Below are 22,500 nucleotides of genomic sequence, written 5' to 3'. Positions count from 1 at the left end.
AGGGGTTCAGTTCAAAATAAAACATTTTAAATGTTGGAACAAATAAATGTTTGGTTTTTGAAACCGCGACCGAGAGATCAACAAACCGGTGTTCACTGTTTCCAGGTGTGGCGAGGTGCCCTGCTGGCTGGCCAATCAGAGGACAGGGACCTGACGCCCAAGCCAATCAGAATGAAGTCAAATCTGCACTTACATAGACTTGCCATTAGGGGGTGACGGCGAGAGGAGACCGACGAGTGGAGCAGCTGACCTGTGACCCCGTCGGGACCTTGTTACCATAGAGACGTCACAGTAGTCAACCAGTAGACTGACCTCTGACCTCTGAGGCCGTGTGTGTTTACGTGAACATGTGGAGAAGAAATCACCAGAGACTGAGACGTCAGCAGCTCCACTGATGAAGAATCGGTTTAAAGGAAGCCTTTTCTCGTGTTTTCCATCGAGCTCCTGAACGCCACACGACTCAGGACCATGTGCACACCACTGGACGTGAAGCTCTGTGATTGGATGTTTGCTGCTTTTGAAGCTCTGTGATTGGATGTTTGCTGCTTTTAAAGCTCTGTGATTGGATGTTTGATGGTTGTTGTAAGAAAAATAGTTGAAAAAACCGTTGCTGTATTTCTTAACATAGGCTGTAATTTAATATGAATCAGGTTCTTAATAAAACACTCGCTGTGGCGGAAGAAGAATTCAGATAATTTACTGTCGCAAAAGTACCACGACAGCAAAGTAAAAGTACCCCATTACAAGTACTCGAGTACTTCCAGCAGGTATATGATGTCATATGATCGTATGACATCATGTTTGTCATGATTCAGCTGCTGCAGGTTTATACGTCCGTTAACTGCTGCTTATTAACAGTTTAATGTTGTAACATACAGATTTATTTACAGTTAAATAAACGGTATATATTAAGTTTAAGTACTGATTTATATAAAACTAGTTTATTTATTGTATTATTATATAATATGATTATTTATTACTATTATCACAGTAATAAAAAAACAAAAGACTTTATTTTAATAACACCTGTAGTTTTAAGGTCAGTGTCGTTGAGATCTGGATCAACACACGACAAACACCTGAGTGACCAGCAGGTGGCGCTGACAGTTTAAATGTCACCAGAGTTCAGAGGTGACGAGCAGAACAGGAAACAGAACTTCCTGGTTCTGTCAAACAGGAAGTAAAGGTTAAAGTTCACGACAGATTCCTGAGTCTGAGACGAGACGCATTGTAAACTGTTTACTACAGAACAGAAAATTATTTTTAATAGAAACAATAAAATAATAATTATAATATCCCTTTAAGAAAGATCATTTTTGCAGATTTATCAGTTTGCTGACTTTAAAGTCAGAGTTCAGAATCACCACCAGGGGGCAGCGGAGCAGCTGATTTGTGTCTGTGCGTTGGTCAGATTCCAGGTGAACTTATCTGATCCACAGATGTAATCTGATTACCTCTGACAAGCTTCAAGTGGAGGGATTAGATCTGAACTGTGACCTGACCAGTCGGGGTTGTAGCTTAAAGGTCAAAGGTCAGGCTGTTTAATCCAGGGTCACTTGATGATCAGTTTCCATGAGTTTCACATTTAAACGTTCAGACACTTTCCATGTTTGTGCAGTGAGACCATAGATCTGAATATTAGATGCTCTTTTTCAAAGTTCAACTTACAGCTCAAATCTAAACATCTGGGTCAACAAACAACTTTCAGAATGTAACAAAGTACATTTACTCGATTACTCTACTTATGTGTAGTTTTGAAGTTCTTTAATTGAATCCATCAGACGTCACTACATTCACCTCACGGCTGTTAATATAAGTTTTAAATAAATGAATACAGATTAAACTTCCTGTAGTAAAAGATTAACATTGAACCTGGAGCAGCGACACACGTTTCTACCACCGACTGTAAATACAGACGACGTCTCCACTTCCTCCAGAGAGGAAACGTATCTCCGACCCGCTGCTGCCATCTAGTGGTGGTGAGGTCATCTCGGGTCAGAGCGACAGGAGGAAACCGTTAAACATCTTCTTCAATCAGACACAACAGAGTGTAAATCATGATCTTTATTATTCCACAGGTTTGTAAAACAGGTCGAGAGTTTTGACCCCGGATCAGTTTCACCGAAGCCGTGTGACGAGGAGCGACAGAACAAGCTCCTCCTTCCTGTTTCCTGTTTCCTCCTTCCTGTTTCCTGCCCCATCCTTTGTCTTTCCATTCATATAATGTCTGGCTGTGATTGGTCCGTTAGCTGTCAGGAAGGCAGATAACTCCGCCCCTCGGAGACTCCATCATGTCCGTTTGGCTGGAGAAGGGACTCATCGACCCGCCCCCTACCATGAACCTCACACCCCCGGCGCCACCCCCCACCCCGTTGTTCCTCTCTGCTCTGGCGTGCATCCTGCCGGAGGCCGACAGCAGCCGCACGTCTGAGTGAGCGTTGGCCACCGTGTGGCGCCGCACGCCTCCGGCCTTCTCCAGGTAGGCCTCGCCCTCCTGCTCCACCAGGGGAGCCAGAGACGAGGAGTCGGACGAGCTGTGGTGCTGACAGATGGTGATCTCTGGCTGGTCACCTAGCAACGACCCCGACAACCGCAGATGACGGGACTCTGAGGAGAGACAGGAAGTGAGCGAGCAGAGGAAACGACCACGAACTGAAAGATCAAACGTCCCACCTGATACCGATCAGATACCGATCACGTACTTTACTGACATGAAACTAGAGATGAGACATAAACTCCTGAAGCAGCGTCACTTTCTATAGAAACGACCGGAGGAGTCGCCCCCTGCTGGGCTCACAATGTAAATATATCTCTCAGGAACGTTAACATTATTAGAAGTTTTCTTTCAGTGTATTAAACGTTTCTATGATGCTTGTTAATAAAGTGAGGGTTTGTCAGAACAGACTTTTCCTGATTGGCTCTCGTCATCAATCTGTCCAATCGGACGCGTTCGCTGCTTCAACAGTAAAACCTTAAAGAAATGAATAAGATGATTGTGACAAACAGACTTAATAAAGATGGCCGACGTCACAGCTCCTCTAAAGTGAAGCCAAATCATTTCACCCCCATCTGATTTGTCAAATACATCGACCATAAAATGCACAGAACACCATCATGTGTATCGCTATGTTTTTTAGTTTTGATATATCGTGCAGCCCCTCCCCTCACCCCCCAGCTGCTCATATCAGGATCATAAACAGGTTTATCTGTAGTACCTGTAGTATCTCTAGTACCTGTAGTATCTGTAGTACCTGTAGTATCTGTAGTACCTGTAGTACCTGTAGTATCTGTAGTACCTGTGCTCTCTGTAGCACCTGTAGTACCTGTAGTATCTGTAGTACCTGTGCTCTCTGTAGTACCTGTAGTACCTGTGCTCTCTGTAGCACCTGTAGTACCTGTAGTATCTGTAGTACCTGTAGTACCTGTAGTATCTGTAGTACCTGTGCTCTCTGTAGCACCTGTAGTACCTGTAGTACCTGTAGTACCTGTGCTCTCTGTAGTACCTGTAGTACCTGTGCTCTCTGTAGCACCTGTAGTACCTGTAGTATCTGTAGTACCTGTGCTCTCTGTAGTACCTGTAGTATCCGTGCTATCTGTAGTATCTGTAGTATCTGTAGTACCTGTAGTATCTGTACTATCTGTAGTACCTGTAGTATCTGTAGCACCTGTAGTATCTGTAGTACCTGTAGTATCTGTACTATCTGTAGTATCTGTAGCACCAGTAGTATCTGTAGTACCTGTAGTACCTGTAGTATCTGTAGTATCTGTAGTACCTGTAGTATCTGTAGTATCTGTAGTACCTGTAGTACCTGTAGTATCTGCAGTACCTGTAGTACCTGTAGTATCTGTAGTATTGCTAGTACCTGTAGTATCTGTAGTACCTGTAGTACCACCAGTACCACCAGTATCACCAGTACTCACCTAGCAGCAGGTGGTTGGTGTTGTGCAGCACGTTGCTGACGTACGGACGCACAACGACCTCCACCAGACGCTCCAGCTGGTAATACTCCAGACTGGGGGTCCCGGACTCGTGGATTCCCTGAGAGGAGAAGAGGTCACACGTTTGATTCCCTCGGTTCACGTGTGTCTAATAAAACCTGAAGCTGTGGAGGGAACTGGCGTGATGTTCACTGATGTTCAGAGATCCACAGGAGCCGCCGTGGCGTCCATCTGTATTTACTCTGTGAGTCACAGTAAAGTCTGCTGTGTGTGTCTGTGAGAGAGTGTGTGAGTGTGAGAGAGTGTGTGTGTGTTAGAGAGTGTGTGTGTCTGTGAGAGAGAGTGTGTGTGTGTACCTGCAGCACCAGCAGCATCTGAGTCACAGGTGGGGGGATGGAGGCAGCAGTTCCCAGAGTTTCCTCCAGGTGGAGCTTTAACAGCACCAGGTCTCTGAAGGCCAGAAGAACCATCTGCCTGACCGTCAGCTCCTGACCCTGCACACACACACACACACACACACACACACACACACACACACACACACACACACACACACACACACACACACACACACACACACACACACACACACACACACACACACACACACACACACACACACACACACACACACACACACACACACACACACACACACACACGATCTATTGAAAGTTACAGAACATGTTGTGTGTTTGCAGTTGTGTGTTTCCGTGTGTTTTACCTGGACTGGGTAGAAGATGGCCTGCAGGGTGGGGAGCGTCTCTGTGAAGAATCTGTCCCACGTGTCTCCCAGGGCGACCAGACGCTCGTTCCCTAGGACACACACAAGACAAGAGGTTACCATGGAAACACAGAAACGAGTCCATGCGTGTGTTGTTCTGCTGCTCGGACTGAACATCACTGATGCTTCAGATAACTGCTGAGTCACATGATCGTCACATGAATCCAGAACCAGATCCACTTCCTGTCTGTCTCCGTCCATCACAGCAGCTGTAGTCAACCTTCTGATGACTCACACTGTGACCTTTGACCTTTGAAATCATATCAGTTAATGTGTGGGTAGTTTAAGAGTTGTATCAAATCTGAAGAGATTCCCTCAAGACGATGAGATGTTCCCAAGAATGTTCGTAAACATAACTGCAATTTTAAATCACTTCATAATATAATAAAGAATTCTGTGTTGGTCCTCATCACTCTGACAACAGCCAATCACACGAGAGAGTTCTGGTTCAGACTCAGAAACCAGGAAGCAGTTTCTCACCGGCGTGGAGGAGGATCTGATCCAGGACGTCAGACAGACCCCGGGTCAGCAGCTGGTTCTGAAACACACACACACACACACACACACACACACACACACACACACACACACACACACACACACACACACACACACACACACACACACACACACACACACACACACACACACACACACACACACACACACACACACACACACACACACACACACACACACACACATTCTTCTGGTCAATATTCGTTGTTTTCTTGTATTTATTGTTTGTCACATGATAAACAGATTATTATGATTATCTTATAGACAAATATTAGGAAATCTATCTTCACATATTGTTTATTCTTGATTCTGATGTTTGTCAATCAGAGCTGTTTCGGTCCTTAGTGACATATTCACATTATGACATCACTGTGACCTTTGACCTATCAAATATAATAATTCATCATTGAGTTCAAGTGACAACTGGTCAAGATGTAGAGAAATTCAGTCGAGACAGAAATGAGATAAGATGTTAAAGAGGCCAGAAAACGTGACCACTGTGACCTTGACCTTTGACCTCCAAACTATAATCAGTTCATCTGGTTTAACCAAAGAAATTTGACGTGGACTGCGAACACCAGGAGATGAAAGGAGAAGGTACCTGGAAGTACTCGGTGATGAAGGAGCCCATCTCTGTTTTCAGGAGCCACCTGTAAAGACACAGCAGCTCAGGCGTCATCCCACTCCGAGCCACCAGGGGTCAGACTCACGCTACAGCCCCGACCACACCAACACCGGAATTCAACTCACTTTATTAACAAGTTTATTAAATTATTGATCTAATGTTTAAATGACTTTAATGTGCTGAAGTAGTTTATAAAACTATATATAGTAATAACTTATCAATCGTTAATTTCGGAGCTGAAATGGAAATAACCTCGTCTGGAGTTGGACACTGACTTCTATATTCTTCTTTACTCCAGCTACATCAGATTTTATTCATTAGATCTTTTTATTATTTAATTTATTATTGAGTCAAACCACAGAACATTAAATGTTTCAATAATCAATGATCTGTTCACGATTCTTCTTCTGGTTCTGATCCGACTGAACAAAGATCCTCAGACGTTTCAGATTCACAGACTTTAGGAAACGCTCGTGTCACCTGATGCTCTCGTTCAGCGTGAACAGCTCGTTGGTCTGCAGAGCTCCGCCCTGGAACACCTTGATCACAGCCGATTGGACGCTGAGGGACACACGGAACAAACACAGGTGAGGTCAGAGTTCAGAGGTCAGGAGGTCATCAGGTCCTGACACGGACACAGATCAGATCATGTGTCCGTGGCTTCAAACATGCGAGTGAACATCTGTTTCACACGTGATGATCAGTGTCGGGTCGGAGCGCCACGGGCCCTGCATGTGGTCGACAGGAAGTGACCCGGCTGCCGCTTCCCCCCAAACATCCTGCTCGCCGCTGCAGTCGACAGGAAACAGGAAACAGGAAACAGGAAACAGGCCAAAGCCTCAGAGCCGCCGAGCGGAAAGAAACCGAGTTCGAGTTCTGAGAAACGTCCGTTTGACCTCCGCACGTGATCACATGATCCAAGGTCACTCTCTGGAGCCAGTTTCAATACTTTATACAACTTTATCGACTGGACAGAGGGACAGAGACAGAGAGACAGACAGACAGAGGGACAGAGACAGAGAGACAGACAGACAGACAGACAGACAGAGAGAGAGAGAGAGAGAGAGAGAGAGAGAGAGAGAGAGAGAGAGAGAGAGAGAGAGAGAGAGAGAGAGAGAGAGAGAGAGAGAGAGAGAGAGAGGAGAGAGAGAGAGAGAGAGGACAGAGAGAGAGAGAGAAGAGGACAGAGGAGAGAGAGAGACAGAGGAGAGAGAGAGAGAGACAGACAGACAGACAGACAGACAGACAGACAGACAGACAGACAGACAGACAGACAGACAGACAGACAGACAGACAGACAGACAGACAGACAGACAGACAGACAGACAGACAGACAGACGCAGACAGACAGACAGACAGACAGACAGACAGACAGACAGACAGACAGACAGACAGACAGACAGACAGAGGGACAGAGGGACAGACAGACAGAGAGACAGACAGAGGGACAGAGAGAGAGAGAGAGGGACAGAGAGAGAGAGAGAGGGACAGAGAGAGAGAGAGGAACAGAGAGAGAGAGAGAGAGAGAGAGAGAGAGAGAGAGAGACAGACAGAGGGACAGACAGACAGAGAGAGAGAGAGAGACAGACAGAGACAGAGAGACAGACAGACAAACAGACAGAGGGACAGAGAAAGAGAGGGACACACAGACGGACAGAGGGACAGAGAGAGAGAGACAGAGAGACAGAGGGACAGACAGACAGACAGACAAAGAGAGAGGGACACACAGACAGACGGACAGACAGAAGACAGACAGAGAGACAGAGACAGACAGACAGACAGACAGAGAGACACAGGGACAGAGAGAGGGACGGAGACAGAGACACAGACAGACAGACAGACAGACAGACAGACAGACAGACAGACAGACAGACAGAATGAACTCGTGTTTCAACCGGAACATTTCAGAGGGAAACTTCACTTCAGGATCTGCAGAGTTCTGACATGTCACCGTGGGCCGAGCACAGGAGAGAGAGAGTTCAGTGTTCCCATCAATCACCTTGACTGTGACCAACCAACCCCCCCCACACACACACACACCCCCCACCCCCCCACCATTACGCTCGGGTTGAAATCTGAAATCTTTGGCTTCAACACTACATCCTGCTCCTCCTCAGTTCGGTCGTGCAGCTCAACAAATGTTAAGCAGATGTAAAAAAGGAAAGTTCAGTTTTCGGTGTGTGTCTGAACATTGTGTTACACTGATTAACACATCGATGACAGCAACAACACAAACAAGTTCTGCTCTAACCGTCCAACGACATCAGAATCAGATCCGACCTTCAACCTGTGGATCTGAAGTCTGGAAAACATGAGCAAGAACTTTTCAGTCAGTGTTTGGACCAACAACACAAAAATAAACACACACACGATAATATCTGTACTTTGTGGTGAAGGACAATCTGATGTTTCCTGAACTGAAGATTAACATTCACTGATCCTCTTTATGGAAACAGTCTCATTTAAAGAGACCAAGTGTATGAAGAGTTTTGATCTGCTGACCTGTTCCACACGCTGGTGTTGGAGATGTGTAGAGATGGCGAGCTGGCGTGGAACCGGGCGAGATCCGACAGAACCGGCGAGCTCATGAACCGAGGCCTGGGGCGCCGGAAAGATCCCATCATGCACTGCTGCGAAGAGAAGAAACACGGCAGCTGATGTTAGTGTGAAGGAGCTGGAACCTGAGTGATTGACAGCTGGTGACCTCTTCATAAGGTCAAGGAAACATGTGAAGGAGACGAGGTGAGGAAAGGAGTTAGGAAAGATGTGAAGGAGAAGAGGTGAGGAAAGGAGTTAGGAAAGATGTGAAGGAGACGAGGTGAGGAAAGGAGTTAGGAAAGATGTGAAGGAGAAGAGGTGAGGAAAGGAGTTAGGAAAGATGTGAAGGAGAAGAGGTGAGGAAAGGAGTTAGGAAACATGTGAAGGAGACGAGGTGAGGAAAGGAGTTAGGAAAGATGTGAAGGAGACGAGGTGAGGAAAGGAGTTAGGAAAGATATGAAGGAGAAGAGGTGAGGAAAGGAGTTAGGAAAGATGTGAAGGAGAAGAGGTGAGGAAAGGAGTTAGGAAAGATGTGAAGGAGACGAGGTGAGGAAAGGAGTTAGGAAAGATGTGAAGGAGAAGAGGTGAGGAAAGGAGTTAGGAAAGATGTGAAGGAGACGAGGTGAGGAAAGGAGTTAGGAAAGATGTGAAGGAGAAGAGGTGAGGAAAGGAGTTAGGAAAGATGTGAAGGAGAAGAGGTGAGGAAAGGAGTTAGGAAAGATGTGAAGGAGAAGAGGTGAGGAAAGGAGTTAGGAAAGATGTGAATGAGAAGAGGTGAGGAAAGGAGTTAGGAAAGATGTGAAGGAGAAGAGGTGAGGAAAGGAGTTAGGAAAGATGTGAAGGAGAAGAGGTGAGGAAAGGAGTTAGGAAAGATGTGAATGAGAAGAGGTGAGGAAAGGAGTTAGGAAAGATGTGAATGAGAAGAGGTGAGGAAAGGAGTTAGGAAAGATGTGAAGGAGAAGAGGTGAGGAAAGGAGTTAGGAAAGATGTGAAGGAGAAGAGGTGAGGAAAGGAGTTAGGAAAGATGTGAAGGAGAAGAGGTGAGGAAAGGAGTTAGGAAAGATGTGAAGGAGAAGAGGTGAGGAAAGGAGTTAGGAAAGATGTGAAGGAGAAGAGGTGAGGAAAGGAGTTAGGAAAGATGTGAAGGAGAAGAGGTGAGGAAAGGAGTTAGGAAAGATGTGAAGGAGAAGAGGTGAGGAAAGGAGTTAGGAAAGATGTGAAGGAGAAGAGGTGAGGAAAGGAGTTAGGAAAGATGTGAAGGAGAAGAGGTGAGGAAAGGAGTTAGGAAAGATGTGAAGGAGAAGAGGTGAGGAAAGGAGTTAGGAAAGATGTGAAGGAGAAGAGGTGAGGAAAGGAGTTAGGAAAGATGTGAAGGAGAAGAGGTGAGGAAAGGAGTTAGGAAAGATGTGAAGGAGAAGAGGTGAGGAAAGGAGTTAGGAAAGATGTGAAGGAGAAGAGGTGAGGAAAGGAGTTAGGAAAGATGTGAAGGAGAAGAGGTGAGGAAAGGAGTTAGGAAAGATGTGAAGGAGAAGAGGTGAGGAAAGGAGTTAGGAAACATGTGAAGGAGAAGAGGTGAGGAAAGGAGTTAGGAAAGATGTGAAGGAGAAGAGGTGAGGAAAGGAGTTAGGAAAGGAAAACCTGACACCACTTACAATCTCCTTTAAATAAGATATATATAAATATTTATATAACAGAGGCTTCAACACAACCCAAAGGTGACATCACGGTGGGTTGAGAGAGAGAGACTGAGAGAGAGATAGAGAGAGACACAGAGAGAGAGAGAGAGAGAGAGAGAGAGAGAGACAGAGAGACAGAGAGACAGAGAGACAGAGAGACAGAGAGACAGAGAGACAGAGAGACAGAGAGACAGAGAGAGAGAGAGAGAGAGAGAGAGAGAGAGAGAGAGAGAGAGAGAGAGAGAGAGAGACAGAGAGAGAGAGAGACAGAGAGAGAGATAGAGACCGAGAGAGAGAGAGAGAAAGACAGAGATGGAGAGAGAGATAGAGATAGAGATAGAGAGAGACAGAGAGACAGAGACCGAGAGAGAGAGAGAGAGAGAAAGACAGAGATGGAGAGAGAGATAGAGATAGAGATAGAGAGAGACAGAGAGACAGAGAGACAGAGAGAGACAGAGACAGAGAGAGACAGAGAGCGAGAGAGAGAGAGACAGGTGCAGCAGGCTTCACTTCCTGTTGACAGCCTTTCTTTCTCAGCAGCGTTTAGAAAACACGTCGTTTTCTTCAAACCTCAACTTCCTGTTCAGCGGCTCTGACCCGAGAGCAGCCGGCTGGTTTTAAACACAGAGGTCTCACTACGCCTCGCTTTCCAGAAACCACAGACAGAGACGAGCGTCGCTCACTTTAACATCTCGACGTGTTTGTTCCTCTACACTCGACCACAGGGTTATTCCTGTCGCTGTGGGAGGGTTTCACAACGCTACGTGTTCTGTTTCTGAGACCGACTGAGTGAAAATGAAAGAGCTGAATAAAACCTGAATAAATATACGTTTGAGTTTCACAGCTTGGTTCAGTGAAACCCGGTGAACATCACAAACCGTACAGCGAGCGACGCGATGAGGGATCGAACACGTGACCGACGCAACTCATCAAGTCTTTCACTGACTTTGTGAATACGTCCAAACGTTTGTCGTATTGTTGTCGACACAAAAATAAACTTTACAGCTGAGTCAGTAACTCTCTCTCTCTTCCTTCTTCTCCCTCCATCTTTGAGGAGCTGTAAACAACAACACTGATCTTTCCTCAGCAGAGTTTACACGTCATGTCCCGCCTCCTGCTGCTCTACAGGCTCCGCCCCTCACCTGGATGTTCCCCACCTGTTCCTGTTGGTGTGAACGAGTCAGACCCGACAACCTGCTGCTGCTGCTCCACAAACACCAACTACACAACATTTCCCAGAGTTCAGTCTGGAAGCAGATCACGACAGAAGGAAAATGACTCGACTCTAATTGTCGGTTGAACTTACAGGAGAAGCTTCCTCTGACAGACGCGTGGGTTTGGACTTTCAGGATGAAGGAGGCACAAATCGTTTAGAAGATTCAGGTTCAGTGTGTTCCTGGAGGTTACACATACGACCAGAGTTCCCTGAGGGAGGGAGATGAGGGACAACTCATCTGGTATGAGAAGCTCCGTCCATGTTTCTGCTCAAAGAGAAAAGTTGATGAAACCTGAACGTTTCCTGTTTGTTTCAATCCGGAGCTTTTTCCCCTCGGTTCCTTTATTCCACTGATTCACTGTTTTCATGTTTGTATAAAAGACACATTTGAGGTTTTTTCAGTGTTATCAAGGTTCTTGTAAATGTTAAAACGTCTGCAAAGTGAAAACGCTCATACGGTCCCTGGTTGTCCTGATCTACGGCCCAGGTGGCTGATGGGATTTCACAGCGCTCGCCGTGTCGTCTCCTCTGATCACAGCCGGGCGCCAGCGAGCGGCAACACAAACATTCTATTGTTCGTCTGATTCCGAGAGAAACTCCTCGTCTGCAGCAGAGACCAGAAAGCAGAAGGTAAAATGTGTTAATACGTTTTAAATGTTTCCGTCTCATCACTGGAGTTCAACACTTTGAAAGATTTAAATCCAAAACGTTTAAAAGAGATGGTTTCTGATCACTGGTCCCAGGTCCAGGTCCAGGTCCAGGTCCAGGTCCAGGTCCAGGTCCAGGTCCAGGTCCAGGTCCAGGTCCAGGTCCAGCTCAGACCAGTGACCACAGGTTGTGTGTTCACTGGTTGTGTGTGGGAACGAGAGTGTGTGTGCACAGGCCAACACATGCAGAGTTCTCACACACACGTCCTACTGGAGGCGTCGCCGTGGCAACCCATCTGGTACACACCAGGAGCAGTCATCACAAAAAGGTCACAGCCCACATCACCTCCTCCACCTTCATCTCCTCCTCCAGCCAATCATCCGCCTGCGACGACCACTTCACACGTCTGACAGCAGCGCGTCACGTCAGTCACATGACCGCGAGCTTCACATGAAACAAATACGATCATCAAACGTTTCCATTCGTCCTCCACTCCAGAGACGAGACCGACCGACCAATCACAGCAGGTCCCTCACGTTCTCAAAATCAAGTTCATTCAAGGATTCAAAACTTTATTTCTTCCCTGATGTTTGTAAATTGAAAAAATGATAAAACCGAAGCAACAACATGGTTCAGGCAGCGTGAGCATTTCAGCAGAATCCCTTCAGCACCGGAACCGAACCAAACCAAACCGAACCGAACCAAACCAAACCAAACCGAACCGAACCGAACCAAACCAAACCGATCCAAACCGAACCGAACCAAACCAAACCAAACCAAACCAAACCGATCCAAACCAAACCGAACCAAACCGAACCGAACCAAACCAAACCGATCCAAACCGATCCAAACCGAACCAAACCAAACCGAACCAAACCGAACCAATCCGGACCAAACCAAACCGAACCAATCCGGACCAAACCGAACCGAACCAAACCAAACCGATCCAAACCAAACCAAACCGAACCGAACCAAACCAAACCGAACCAAACCGAACCAAACCGAACCAAACCAAACCAAACCAAACCAAACCGAACCAAACCGAACCAAACCAAACCAAACCGAACCAAACCGAGCCAAACCAAACCGATCCAAACCGAACCAAACCGAACCAAACCGAACCGAACCGGACCGAACCGAACCGAACCGAACCAAACCGGACCGAACCAAACCAAACCGGACCAAACCGAACCGAACCGAACCGGACCGAACCCGGGAGGAAACTGTTCTGCTGTAAATCACCAGAATCAACAAATCTGATTCACCAGCTGAGAGAAAAACTCAACTTCAAACTGAACTTAATCATCAGAACAATTCTAAATATGTGGTAACATGAGGAGACTGTGATTCTTGTGTTTAAGTGTGTGTTGTGTTGTGTGTGTTGTGTGTTGTGTGTGTTAGCATGTGGGATAATCCTGTAACAGGAGCCCGTCATGAGGAAGTGCTCACGGAGCTAATGCAATTACAGACGGAGCTGCTGCACTTTGTGTTTCTAATCTGGGATCAGGAGCAAACACTCGTCACTGACTTCAGGTTAGAAAACACAAATATTGTTATTATTGAAGAGATCCAGTGAGATTCATCCTCTGGGGAACATGTTCAAGTGGAGGATCAACACCTCAACTACAGAGACGTGTCCACACCACAAGGGGGCGCCGCCTGGATCATCATTATTTCATAGAAATGGCGGCATGTAGCGTCTCAATGTTCACATCTACGACGACTCGGCGAGAAGTCAGCGAGCAAAATGTTGGAATGTTTCAAGTCGGAAAGAAAAGTGTGAACGACATTTAAAACACGTACGAACTCCCAGACGCAGATACGAAGTATTTCAATCGCTTCATGTGTTAATTCCAACTTCTTATCTGACTCAGCAATAAAGAAGTCGGACTCGTCATCCAACGTGTTTTTTTTTGTTTAAGTAAGTAAAGTAAAGATCAGTTTAAGTGTTGCGTTATCATCAGAACCAGAAAAAACCCAAATGACACCGAACCATCGACGGGATCTAGAGTCGCTCTGAACTCTGGTTTATAAACAACAGATCTACAAAGAGACAAACCACACGTGAGAGAAGCTGAAAGACTTTAAACATTTACAGGATGTTTAGTCATTTGATGAATTTAGAGGTTGTGACTGGAAGAGTTTTCACTTCCTGCTGCCAGATAAACACTGTTTGTTTGTTTGTTTGTTTGTTTGTTACCTGAACGCATCATGACCTCGTGGCCTCTGGTCCGTGAACTCACCTGTGGCTTCACTTCTCACAGGATGGACACAGATCTTCCTCTTCCTCTTCTTCCTCCTCTTCCTCCTCTTCTTCTTCCTCCTCGTCCTCCTCTTCCTCCTCTTCCTCCTCCTCCTCTTCCTCACATTGCTTCAGTTTCCATCTGCTCACTCAAACCTCTCTCCAGTTTCCAGTTTCCAGTCTCCAGGAGCAGAAACTGATCTCAGACTTTCCTCAGTTTCTCTGAACTCATCGCGCCGCTTCGCTCTTTATCTGCCGCTGAAAAGCTGAACGAAGTAACCACCGACACTTCCGGGACAGTCCTTCAAAGTAAAAAATTGAACCCGGTAAATTGTTTTCTTTTGCTTTATTGTGAAGGAGCATCGGGAACTTCTGGTTTGGCTTTGGGAGCTTGACACAGATCCTGATTGTCAGACACTGATTGGTTGATCGGAGTCGATGTCATGAATATTTATGATGTGAAAACGGTCTCATGTGTTTGAGACGTTAAACTTGTAACTTCTATACTGATGAGATCAACTGACGCTTTACATTTATCAGATAAAGATTTTACTAAAGATAAACTTTGTTTTGTTGCTTCTTAGAATCGTTATTTCTGTGTCCGATAAAGACGACGACACGTTTATCCTCATATAACACATTTCACCGGACTGATCAGAAACATGAACATCAGCGTGTTAAGAACTTTTCTATGTTTGGTAATTATTTGATTTATTTAACACAAGTTCTCTCCTGTGAGTTTAACAGGAAACTGAAACTTTCTCTTTCCAGAGTTTTATTGATTTACTGATTTTCATGACTCACCGGTTAATTGATAATCTGTTGATTATCGACCAGTCGACTGATCTCAGGTCAGTCACGTCCTCAGCACGGCCTCATGCAGAGGAGAGCGCCCCCACCTGGTGAACAGACACAACGACATCAGACTGCACATGAAGAAGAAACGAGCTCTCCTCCAATCAGATGCTCACAGGGACTTTACATGAAGCTTGATTAAATATACACTGAAAATTGGTTTGGCCAGAGGTCAGAGTTCAAAGTTCAAACAGTCTAAACCATCTAAACTAACTTAAATATTATCTTATATAAATAAATACAATCTGAATGAACCTCAGTGTCAAGACGATGACGACCTCAGACTCTGTCTTCAGACATTTGTTTCTCTCAAACTTTATTGGTTATTGTACTAAAATACACGCTTGAATACAGGACTTGTACTTGTATTCAAGTATTTGTACACGGTTGTACTGGTATATTTACTCGAGTAAGTGTTTAGAGTTATTTCTTCCAACACTGTTAAATTATTACAGACATTGATTCAACCAGTTCAAATACTGCAGTAAAAACTACTACACTATAAAGAGTATAGTAATACTACAGTACATATGAAATACTACAGTACAGATACCGTTTATTCATATTGAGCTTTTCTTTTGACTTTTACTTTGGAAAACTATTATCGGAGGTTTTTACTTTGAAAAGCGGAAGTGACTGTGTTTACACTGTTAGCCACCGTGTGTTGTTAGCTAACGAGCTAACAGCTGCGGATGTTTTACCGGTCACGTGTTCCTCGGTTCCTCAAAGGATCAAAGATCAACCGTTTACCGGAACTGAGCGGGACGTCCACCTTCTCCCGGGGGTCCAGCGTCTTATACCCGGGATCCAGTGTCTTCTCCCCGGGATCCAGCCTCTTCTCCCCGGGCTGCAGTGTCTCCTCCCCGGGCTCCAGCGTCTTCTCCCCGGGCTCCAGCGTCTCCTCCCCGGGCTCCACCGTCTTATACACGGGATCCAGCCTCTTCTCCCCGGGCTCCAGCGTCTCCTCCCGGGGGTCCACCATCTTCTCCCCGGGCTCCAGCGTCTTCTCCCGGGGCTTCACCATCTTCTCCCGGGGCTCCAGCCTCTTCTCCCGGGGCTCCAGCCTCTCCTCCCCGGGCTCCAGCCTCTCCTCCCCGGGCTCCAGCCTCTTCTCCCGGGGGTCCACCGTCCTCTCCCCGGGATCCAGCCTCTTCTCCCCGGGCTCCAGCGTCTTCTCCCCGGGCTCCAGCGTCTTCTCCCCGGGCTCCAGCCTCTTCTCCCCGGGCTCCACAGTCTTATACCCGGGATCCAGCCTCTTCTCCCCGGGATCCAGCCTCTTCTCCCCGGGCTCCAGCGTCTCCTCCCCGGGCTCCAGCCTCTTCTCCCCGGGCTCCACAGTCTTATACCGGGGATCCAGCGTCTTCTCCCCGGGCTCCAGCCTCTTCTCCCCGGGCTCCACCGTCTCCTCCCGGGGCTTCACCAACTTCTCCCGGGGATCCAGCGTCTTCTCCCCGGGATCCAGCCTCTCCTCCCCGGGCTCCAGCCTCTTCTCCCCGGGATCCAGCGTCTCCTCCCCGGGATCCAGCCTCTTCTCCCCGGGCTCCAGCCTCTTCTCCCGGCCCTTCACCATCATCTCCCCGGGCTCCAGCGTCTCCTCCCCGGGCTCAATCCTCTTCTCCCCGGGATCCAGCCTCTTCTCCCCGGGATCCAGCCTCTCCTCCCGGGGCTTCACCATCTTCTCCCGGGGCTCCAGCCTCTCCTCCCCGGGCTCCAGCCTCTTCACCGCCGGGTCAAGACGTTTCTCATCGAGCCCACAAATGCCCCAGAAGCAGAAAAGCGTGAGTTCTGAAGCTGATCCGTTTCTGTTGCTCAGCTCGTCCACTGTCTCTCACCCGAGACACTTGACACCACGACCACCTGACTCATTAAAGATTCAATTAGGTGGAAAATAACCTGATCTATTCTACACTCAACCTGCAGAGGAAAACTGTAGTAACTGAAAAGCACAATCTATCTATATATATCAATCAATCAATCAAACTTTATTAGTATAGCCCATATTCCCAAATCACAGTTTGTCTCATAGGGCTTTAACATGGTGAGACGTCCTCTGTCCTTCACCCTCAACAAGAGTCAGGACAAACTACTAAAAACCCTTTTAACAGGTGAAGACACGTAGAAACCTCAGAGAGACACATGTGAGGATCCGTCTCTCAGGACGGACACAAGGGACACAGATGTGTAGAGGAGAACATCATCAGGAGAAAGGTTTCAGCAGCATATATGGAAGATACATATATAATATCAGTATATTCCATGACAGGAAGCTGAGGTGCTGTGATGAGTAGATCCGGCTGATGTCCGGCTGCTGGGACTCAGGTTGCGAGTTGAACTCTGGCAGGTTGTGATGTCACTTCCTGATGAATCGAACCTGAGCGTCTCTGAACTTTCCCTGATGGTTGAGAGAATGAACCAGTGACCTCCCCTCTCTCTTGTGAACCCAGGTGAAGAACCAGGTGAAGGCCCAGGTGAAGAACCAGGTGAAGAACCAGGTGAAGGCCCAGCAGCCCGGAGCAGAGCCCGAGGCCTCCGGTCCGGTGGTTCGAGACCGGCTCGGTGGCCTCACCATCACGGTGCACGCCAAGCCCGGCGCCAAGCACAGCGCCATCACAGGTAGAGAGGAGGAGTCTCACCTGCAGCTTCACGTCTCATCACACAATGAGACTGTCACTCAGTGTTTCCTGTTTCCTGCTTCCTGTTTCCTGCTTCCTGTTTCCTGTTTCCTCAGACGTGTCCGAGGAGGCGGTGGGAGTTTCCATCGCTGCCCCCCCCACGGACGGAGAAGCCAACACTGAGCTGATTCGCTTCCTGGCTCAAGTTCTGGACCTGAAGAGAAGTCACCTGTCTCTCCACAAGGTCCTGCACCTCCTTCTCCAGTCTCACTTCCATCTGTCTCCTCCTCCTCCTCCTCCTGCTTGTTTGTTCTGCACCTCCTCCTCCATCATCATCCACTCCTCTCCTCCATCATCCTCCACTCGTTTCCTCCTCCTCCTGCTTATTTGTTCTGCACCTCCTCCTCCATCATCATCCACTCCTCCACCTCCTGCTTGTTTGTTCTGCACCTCCTCCTCCATCATCATCCACTCCTCTCCTCCTCCTCCTGCTTGTTTGTTCTGCACCTCCTCCTCCATCATCATCCACTTGTCTCCTTCTCCTCCTGCTTGTTTGTTCTGCACCTCCTCCTCCATCATCATCCACTCCTCTCCTCCTCCTCCTCTTGCTTGTTTGTTCTGCACCTCCTCCTCCATCATCCTCCACTCCTCCTCCCGCTTGTTTGTTCTGCACCTCCTCCTCCATCATCCTCCTCTCCTCCTCCGCCTGCTTGTTTGTTCTGCACCTCCTCCTCCATCATCCTCCTCCTGCTTGTTTGTTCTGCACCTCCTCCTCTCCTCCTCCTGCTTGTTTGTTCTGCACCTCCTCCTCCATCATCATCCACTCCTCTCCTCCTGCTTGTTTGTTCTGCACCTCCTCCTCCATCATCATCCACTTGTCTCCTTCTCCTCCTGCTTGTTTGTTCTGCACCTCCTCCTCCATCATCATCCACTCCTCTCCTCCTCCTCCTCTTGCTTGTTTGTTCTGCACCTCCTCCTCCATCATCCTCCACTCCTCCTCCCGCTTGTTTGTTCTGCACCTCCTCCTCCATCATCCTCCTCTCCTCCTCCGCCTGCTTGTTTGTTCTGCACCTCCTCCTCCATCATCCTCCTCCTGCTTGTTTGTTCTGCACCTCCTCCTCTCCTCCTCCTGCTTGTTTGTTCTGCACCTCCTCCTCCATCATCCTCCTCCTCCTGCTTGTTTGTTCTGCACCTCCTCCTCCATCATCATCCTCCTCCTCCTGCTTGTTTGTTCTGCACCTCCTCCTCTCCTCCTCCTGCTTGTTTGTTCTGCACCTCCTCCTCCATCATCCTCCTCTCCTGCTTGTTTTTTCTGCACCTCCTCCTCCATCATCATCCACTCGTCTCCTCCTCCTCCTCTTGCTTGTGTTTGTTCTGCTCCTCCTCCTCCTGCTTGTTTGTTCTGCACCTCCTCCTCCATCATCCTCCTCCTCCTGCTTGTTTGTTCTGCACCTCCTCCTCCTGCTTGTTTGTTCTGCACCTCCTCCTCCATCATCCTCCTCTCCTGCTTGTTTTTTCTGCACCTCCTCCTCCATCATCCTCCACTCGTCTCCTCCTCCTGCTTGTTTGTTCTGCACCTCCTCCATCATCATCCACTCGTCTCCTCCTCCTCCTGCTTGTTTGTTCTGCACCTCCTCCTCCATCATCATCCACTCGTCTCCTCCTCCTCCTGCTTGTTTGTTCTGCACCACCTCCTCTCCTCCTCCTGCTTGTTTGTTCTGCACCTCCTCCTCCATCATCCTCCTCTCATGCTTGTTTTTTCTGCACCTCCTCCTCCATCATCATCCACTCGTCTCCTCCTCCTCCTGCTTGTTTGTTCTGCACCACCTCCTCTCCTCCTCCTGCTTGTTTGTTCTGCACCTCCTCCTCCATCATCCTCCTCTCCTGCTTGTTTTTTCTGCACCTCCTCCTCCATCATCATCCACTCGTCTCCTCCTCCTCCTGCTTGTTTGTTCTGCACCACCTACTCTCCTCCTCCTGCTTGTTTGTTCTGCACCTCCTCCTCCATCATCATCCACTCGTCTCCTCCTCCTCCTGCTTGTTTGTTCTGCACCTCCTCCTCCATCATCCTCCTCTCCTCCTGCTTGTTTTTTCTGCACCTCCTCCTCCATCATCATCCACTCGTCTCCTCCTCCTCCTGCTTGTTTGTTCTGCACCTCCTCCTCCATCACAGCTGAGGTCCTAGTGTCACTCTGAAATATCTTCATTTTTCCATTCTACACATGAAAGTCCTCCAGGTGAAGTGTGGTGCCTCTAGTGGTGACGTTTATATTACAGCCCCTTGAGCTCTGAAAAGCTTTTTCCTTCAGTTGACGCATCAGCTTCTGTCAGAAGCTTTAAAAGAAGAAGTGTTGCATCCCAGCGGTCTCCTCCTGTAGCCGATGGTTTGACATCTTGAGGTGCTGGGAACTCGATCAATAATACACCGTGGTGTCTCAATAATCACAACTCTGATCTCGGATAATAAGAAAACCATATGGATCAACCTGAAACAATGTAAATGTTACTTTACCAACAACCAACTGAAGACACACGTTGTTTTTCTGGTGTATTGTTATAAAACTGATCGATTAAACACACTGAGGGTTTTCAGGTGTGTTAGTGGGATTCAAACTGATAAGAGTTTTAAAGATGACGCCTTGTCTTCTTCCTCCTGTCTCCTTCAGGGCTCCAGGTCCAGGGACAAGCTGGTCCGAGTGGACTCGTCCCTCAGTGTGGAGGAGGTGTTGAGGAGGCTCAGAGGAGACGCACACACGTGACCTGTAATAAGAAGTGTGAGTACGATATGTCCATGAACTCCTGTTGGTCCTGCAGGACACCAGGAGGCGCACTGCTGTAAACACTCCGTCCACATGAGCTCACTGGAACTGTCCCCTGTCCTCACAGGGTTTCACAGCTGGACCAGAGGGACGCCGGAGCATCACCATGACGACGGGATGCGTGTGAACGTCTGATGTGTCACATGATTAAATCAACTGCTGAGGAAGATTAAACAGATTCTGAGCTGAAGGATTAAATATTAAACATGTCTTATCGTCTCCTGCATCTTAATCCCAAACACATTCACATACACACATTCCAGCAGAACGGTGTAATCCCAGCTGTCAGCAGTGGGTGGCGCTGTGTTCCTGTGAGATCTGAAGGGAACAGTGGAAACATGAAGGTTCATCATGTCACCAACATGCACACGTTTGTCCCGTGAGACACAAACATGGACCGACTCAAACTCCTAATGACACTTTACTAAAGTGTTTTTATTACAGACATTAATTCAACTAGTACAAATACGTCAGTACTCATACAATACTAATAATTTCTAAAACACAATAGTTATCATGTTTAAAAACTAACAACCAGAGTGTGAGCAGCACTGTGCCAAAGTTTTATTGTGAAAGGAGGAAAAAGCTGCAGCTAATGTTCGTTTCTCTGGAATATTAAAACCCAGACGTCAAAAAACCAGCAACATGTAAAAAGTGCATCATAAACATGTTGAATATTTGAGCAGAACAGCTCTGATGATTCTTATGAGTTAACAAAGTTACAGACTGATCCTTTAAATTCCCTGAGGAAGGAAGTGAACATCAGGACAGATGTTGAGTCAGGATCTGGGTTCAGACTCAAGTCCTGGACCTGGACCACGAGGGCCACAGCCTGCGTGGATGAGGGTCTCAGGGCCCAGTGGAGACCACCAGACCACAGACTGTATATAAAGACTAAAACCACAGACTGTATATAAGGTGAAAACGTGTAGGATCAGGACCACATCAACTAAAGAAACTCGGAATCAGATTTCTAACTTTTTTTAATCCCCAAATCCTGTTGTGTAGTGAGACGGTGGATTTGTGTTGATTTAAAATCAGCTTATCATTGGAGTCATTATATATTCAATGATTTTAATTATTTACTGTTCTAATTATTTAAAAAGCAGAGCAGGGACGTCTGGTTATTTAAGGAGACAGGTTCAATGAACTCATTTTACAGACATGAATACAAATGTTTATTTCTGTTTAAATTCAAATTCTATAGGGTTAGGCTAACCCTTTTCTTTATATTTATAGTCTTAATTAAACTGTAAAATATGAAACCTCAGATCCCTGATAAATTCCATAACTCCAGTGAACGAGGGAGTTTTTCCTCCAGTCACCAAAGTGCTGCAGTTGGTTTCTCTATAGAACATTTAAAGTTCTTGACCTTCTGTTAAGTGGACATTGTGATTTGGTTCTATTTAAATAAAATTGAATTGAAATAGTTTGAATATATTCAGTGTTGTAAATGATAGTCAAGTTCTATAAAATCATGTATTTTCATGTGAAGCAGGTTTTTCTTTCGATGGCTCCTCGTGACCGGGACTAGTGCACGGCCTCAGGAGCGTGCACGTGTTGTGGTCACATCTGGATTCAGCTGAGGAGATTCCAGCTGCTGAATGTTAAGTTTCTTTCACAGCTGCTTCTGGAAAGTGTCTGTGCACTGAGTGGTGGGAACCCTGAGTGCTGCTGGTGCGCCCCCTGCAGGCCTTCCCGTGTGTGGCCAGAGACCTTATACGTTTTTTATTAAATTCATCTGTTTTTTTACACAAATTGTTAAGTTATTTTCTTAACTTGTTTTGTGATGTTGTCATTTCTAGTGATTTTATGTAAATTCGTTAATTTGATTATACAAAGATCGACTTTATGAATAAACAAGAAAAATATGAATCTATTAATACAGTGAGTTTTTAACGTGAACATTCTCATTGTGTGTGAAACATTGGATCATTGTAGACTTGTAATTTAAAGTCTCCAGACAAAATATCTTTAGAGTCATTAACAAACCCAGTTGACATGAATAACCAGTTTATTCATCCATT

General features: G+C 46.9%; 4 protein-coding genes across 4 annotated transcripts in view; 2 read left to right on the top strand and 2 right to left on the bottom strand.

Moving 5' to 3' along the window:
- Positions 1-154, top strand: part of LOC133008962 (GRAM domain-containing protein 2A) — a 13,152-nt gene extending 12,998 nt beyond the window's left edge. Inside the window, exon 13 of the mRNA XM_061076350.1 lies at positions 106-154. Within this exon, the coding sequence (XP_060932333.1) occupies positions 106-154 (49 nt within the window). The remainder of the gene's footprint in view (positions 1-105) is intronic.
- A 2,091-nt stretch (positions 155-2,245) lies between these two features.
- Positions 2,246-14,387, bottom strand: LOC133008961 (proline-rich protein 5-like). Its single transcript, XM_061076349.1, has 9 exons — positions 14,189-14,387; positions 8,370-8,497; positions 6,348-6,428; positions 5,844-5,892; positions 5,204-5,261; positions 4,664-4,755; positions 4,296-4,433; positions 3,922-4,039; positions 2,246-2,607 (listed from the first exon to the last, which is right to left on the bottom strand). Exons 2-9 carry the CDS (start codon positions 8,489-8,491, stop codon positions 2,246-2,248), a joined length of 1,020 nt encoding a protein of 339 aa, XP_060932332.1. The 5' UTR covers positions 8,492-8,497; positions 14,189-14,387.
- A 1,347-nt stretch (positions 14,388-15,734) lies between these two features.
- Positions 15,735-20,683, top strand: c8h15orf40 (chromosome 8 C15orf40 homolog). The gene is made up of 5 exons (XM_061076347.1): positions 15,735-16,820; positions 17,487-17,655; positions 17,771-17,898; positions 20,321-20,428; positions 20,541-20,683. Exons 1-4 carry the CDS (start codon positions 15,735-15,737, stop codon positions 20,411-20,413), a joined length of 1,476 nt encoding a protein of 491 aa, XP_060932330.1. The 3' UTR covers positions 20,414-20,428; positions 20,541-20,683.
- The window catches only part of LOC133008958 (L-fucose kinase), a 15,014-nt gene continuing 13,026 nt past the window's right edge, over positions 20,513-22,500 (bottom strand). Inside the window, exon 20 of the mRNA XM_061076346.1 lies at positions 20,513-20,604. Within this exon, the coding sequence (XP_060932329.1) occupies positions 20,513-20,604 (92 nt within the window). The remainder of the gene's footprint in view (positions 20,605-22,500) is intronic.

Source organism: Limanda limanda, chromosome 8, assembly GCF_963576545.1.
Source record: "Limanda limanda chromosome 8, fLimLim1.1, whole genome shotgun sequence".
NCBI lineage: Eukaryota > Metazoa > Chordata > Actinopteri > Pleuronectiformes > Pleuronectidae > Limanda > Limanda limanda.
This window is presented reverse-complemented; position numbering and strand designations above follow the sequence as displayed.

Bases quoted from the DNA above. Each gene is read 5' to 3' on its own strand.
- LOC133008961 (XM_061076349.1), bottom strand. From the start codon at position 8,491: ATGATGGGATCTTTCCGGCGCCCCAGGCCTCGGTTCATGAGCTCGCCG. The intron at 5,893-6,347 runs GTGACACGAGCG...GTGTCTTTACAG, and splicing joins ACGCTGAACGAGAGCATCAG to GTGGCTCCTGAAAACAGAGA. The intron at 4,756-5,203 runs GTGAGAAACTGC...TGTGTGTCCTAG, and splicing joins TCAGATCCTCCTCCACGCCG to GGAACGAGCGTCTGGTCGCC.
- c8h15orf40 (XM_061076347.1), top strand. From the start codon at position 15,735: ATGTTTTACCGGTCACGTGTTCCTCGGTTCCTCAAAGGATCAAAGATC. The intron at 16,821-17,486 runs GTGAGTTCTGAA...TTGTGAACCCAG, and splicing joins TGCCCCAGAAGCAGAAAAGC to GTGAAGAACCAGGTGAAGGC. The intron at 17,899-20,320 runs GTCCTGCACCTC...TGTCTCCTTCAG, and splicing joins GTCACCTGTCTCTCCACAAG to GGCTCCAGGTCCAGGGACAA.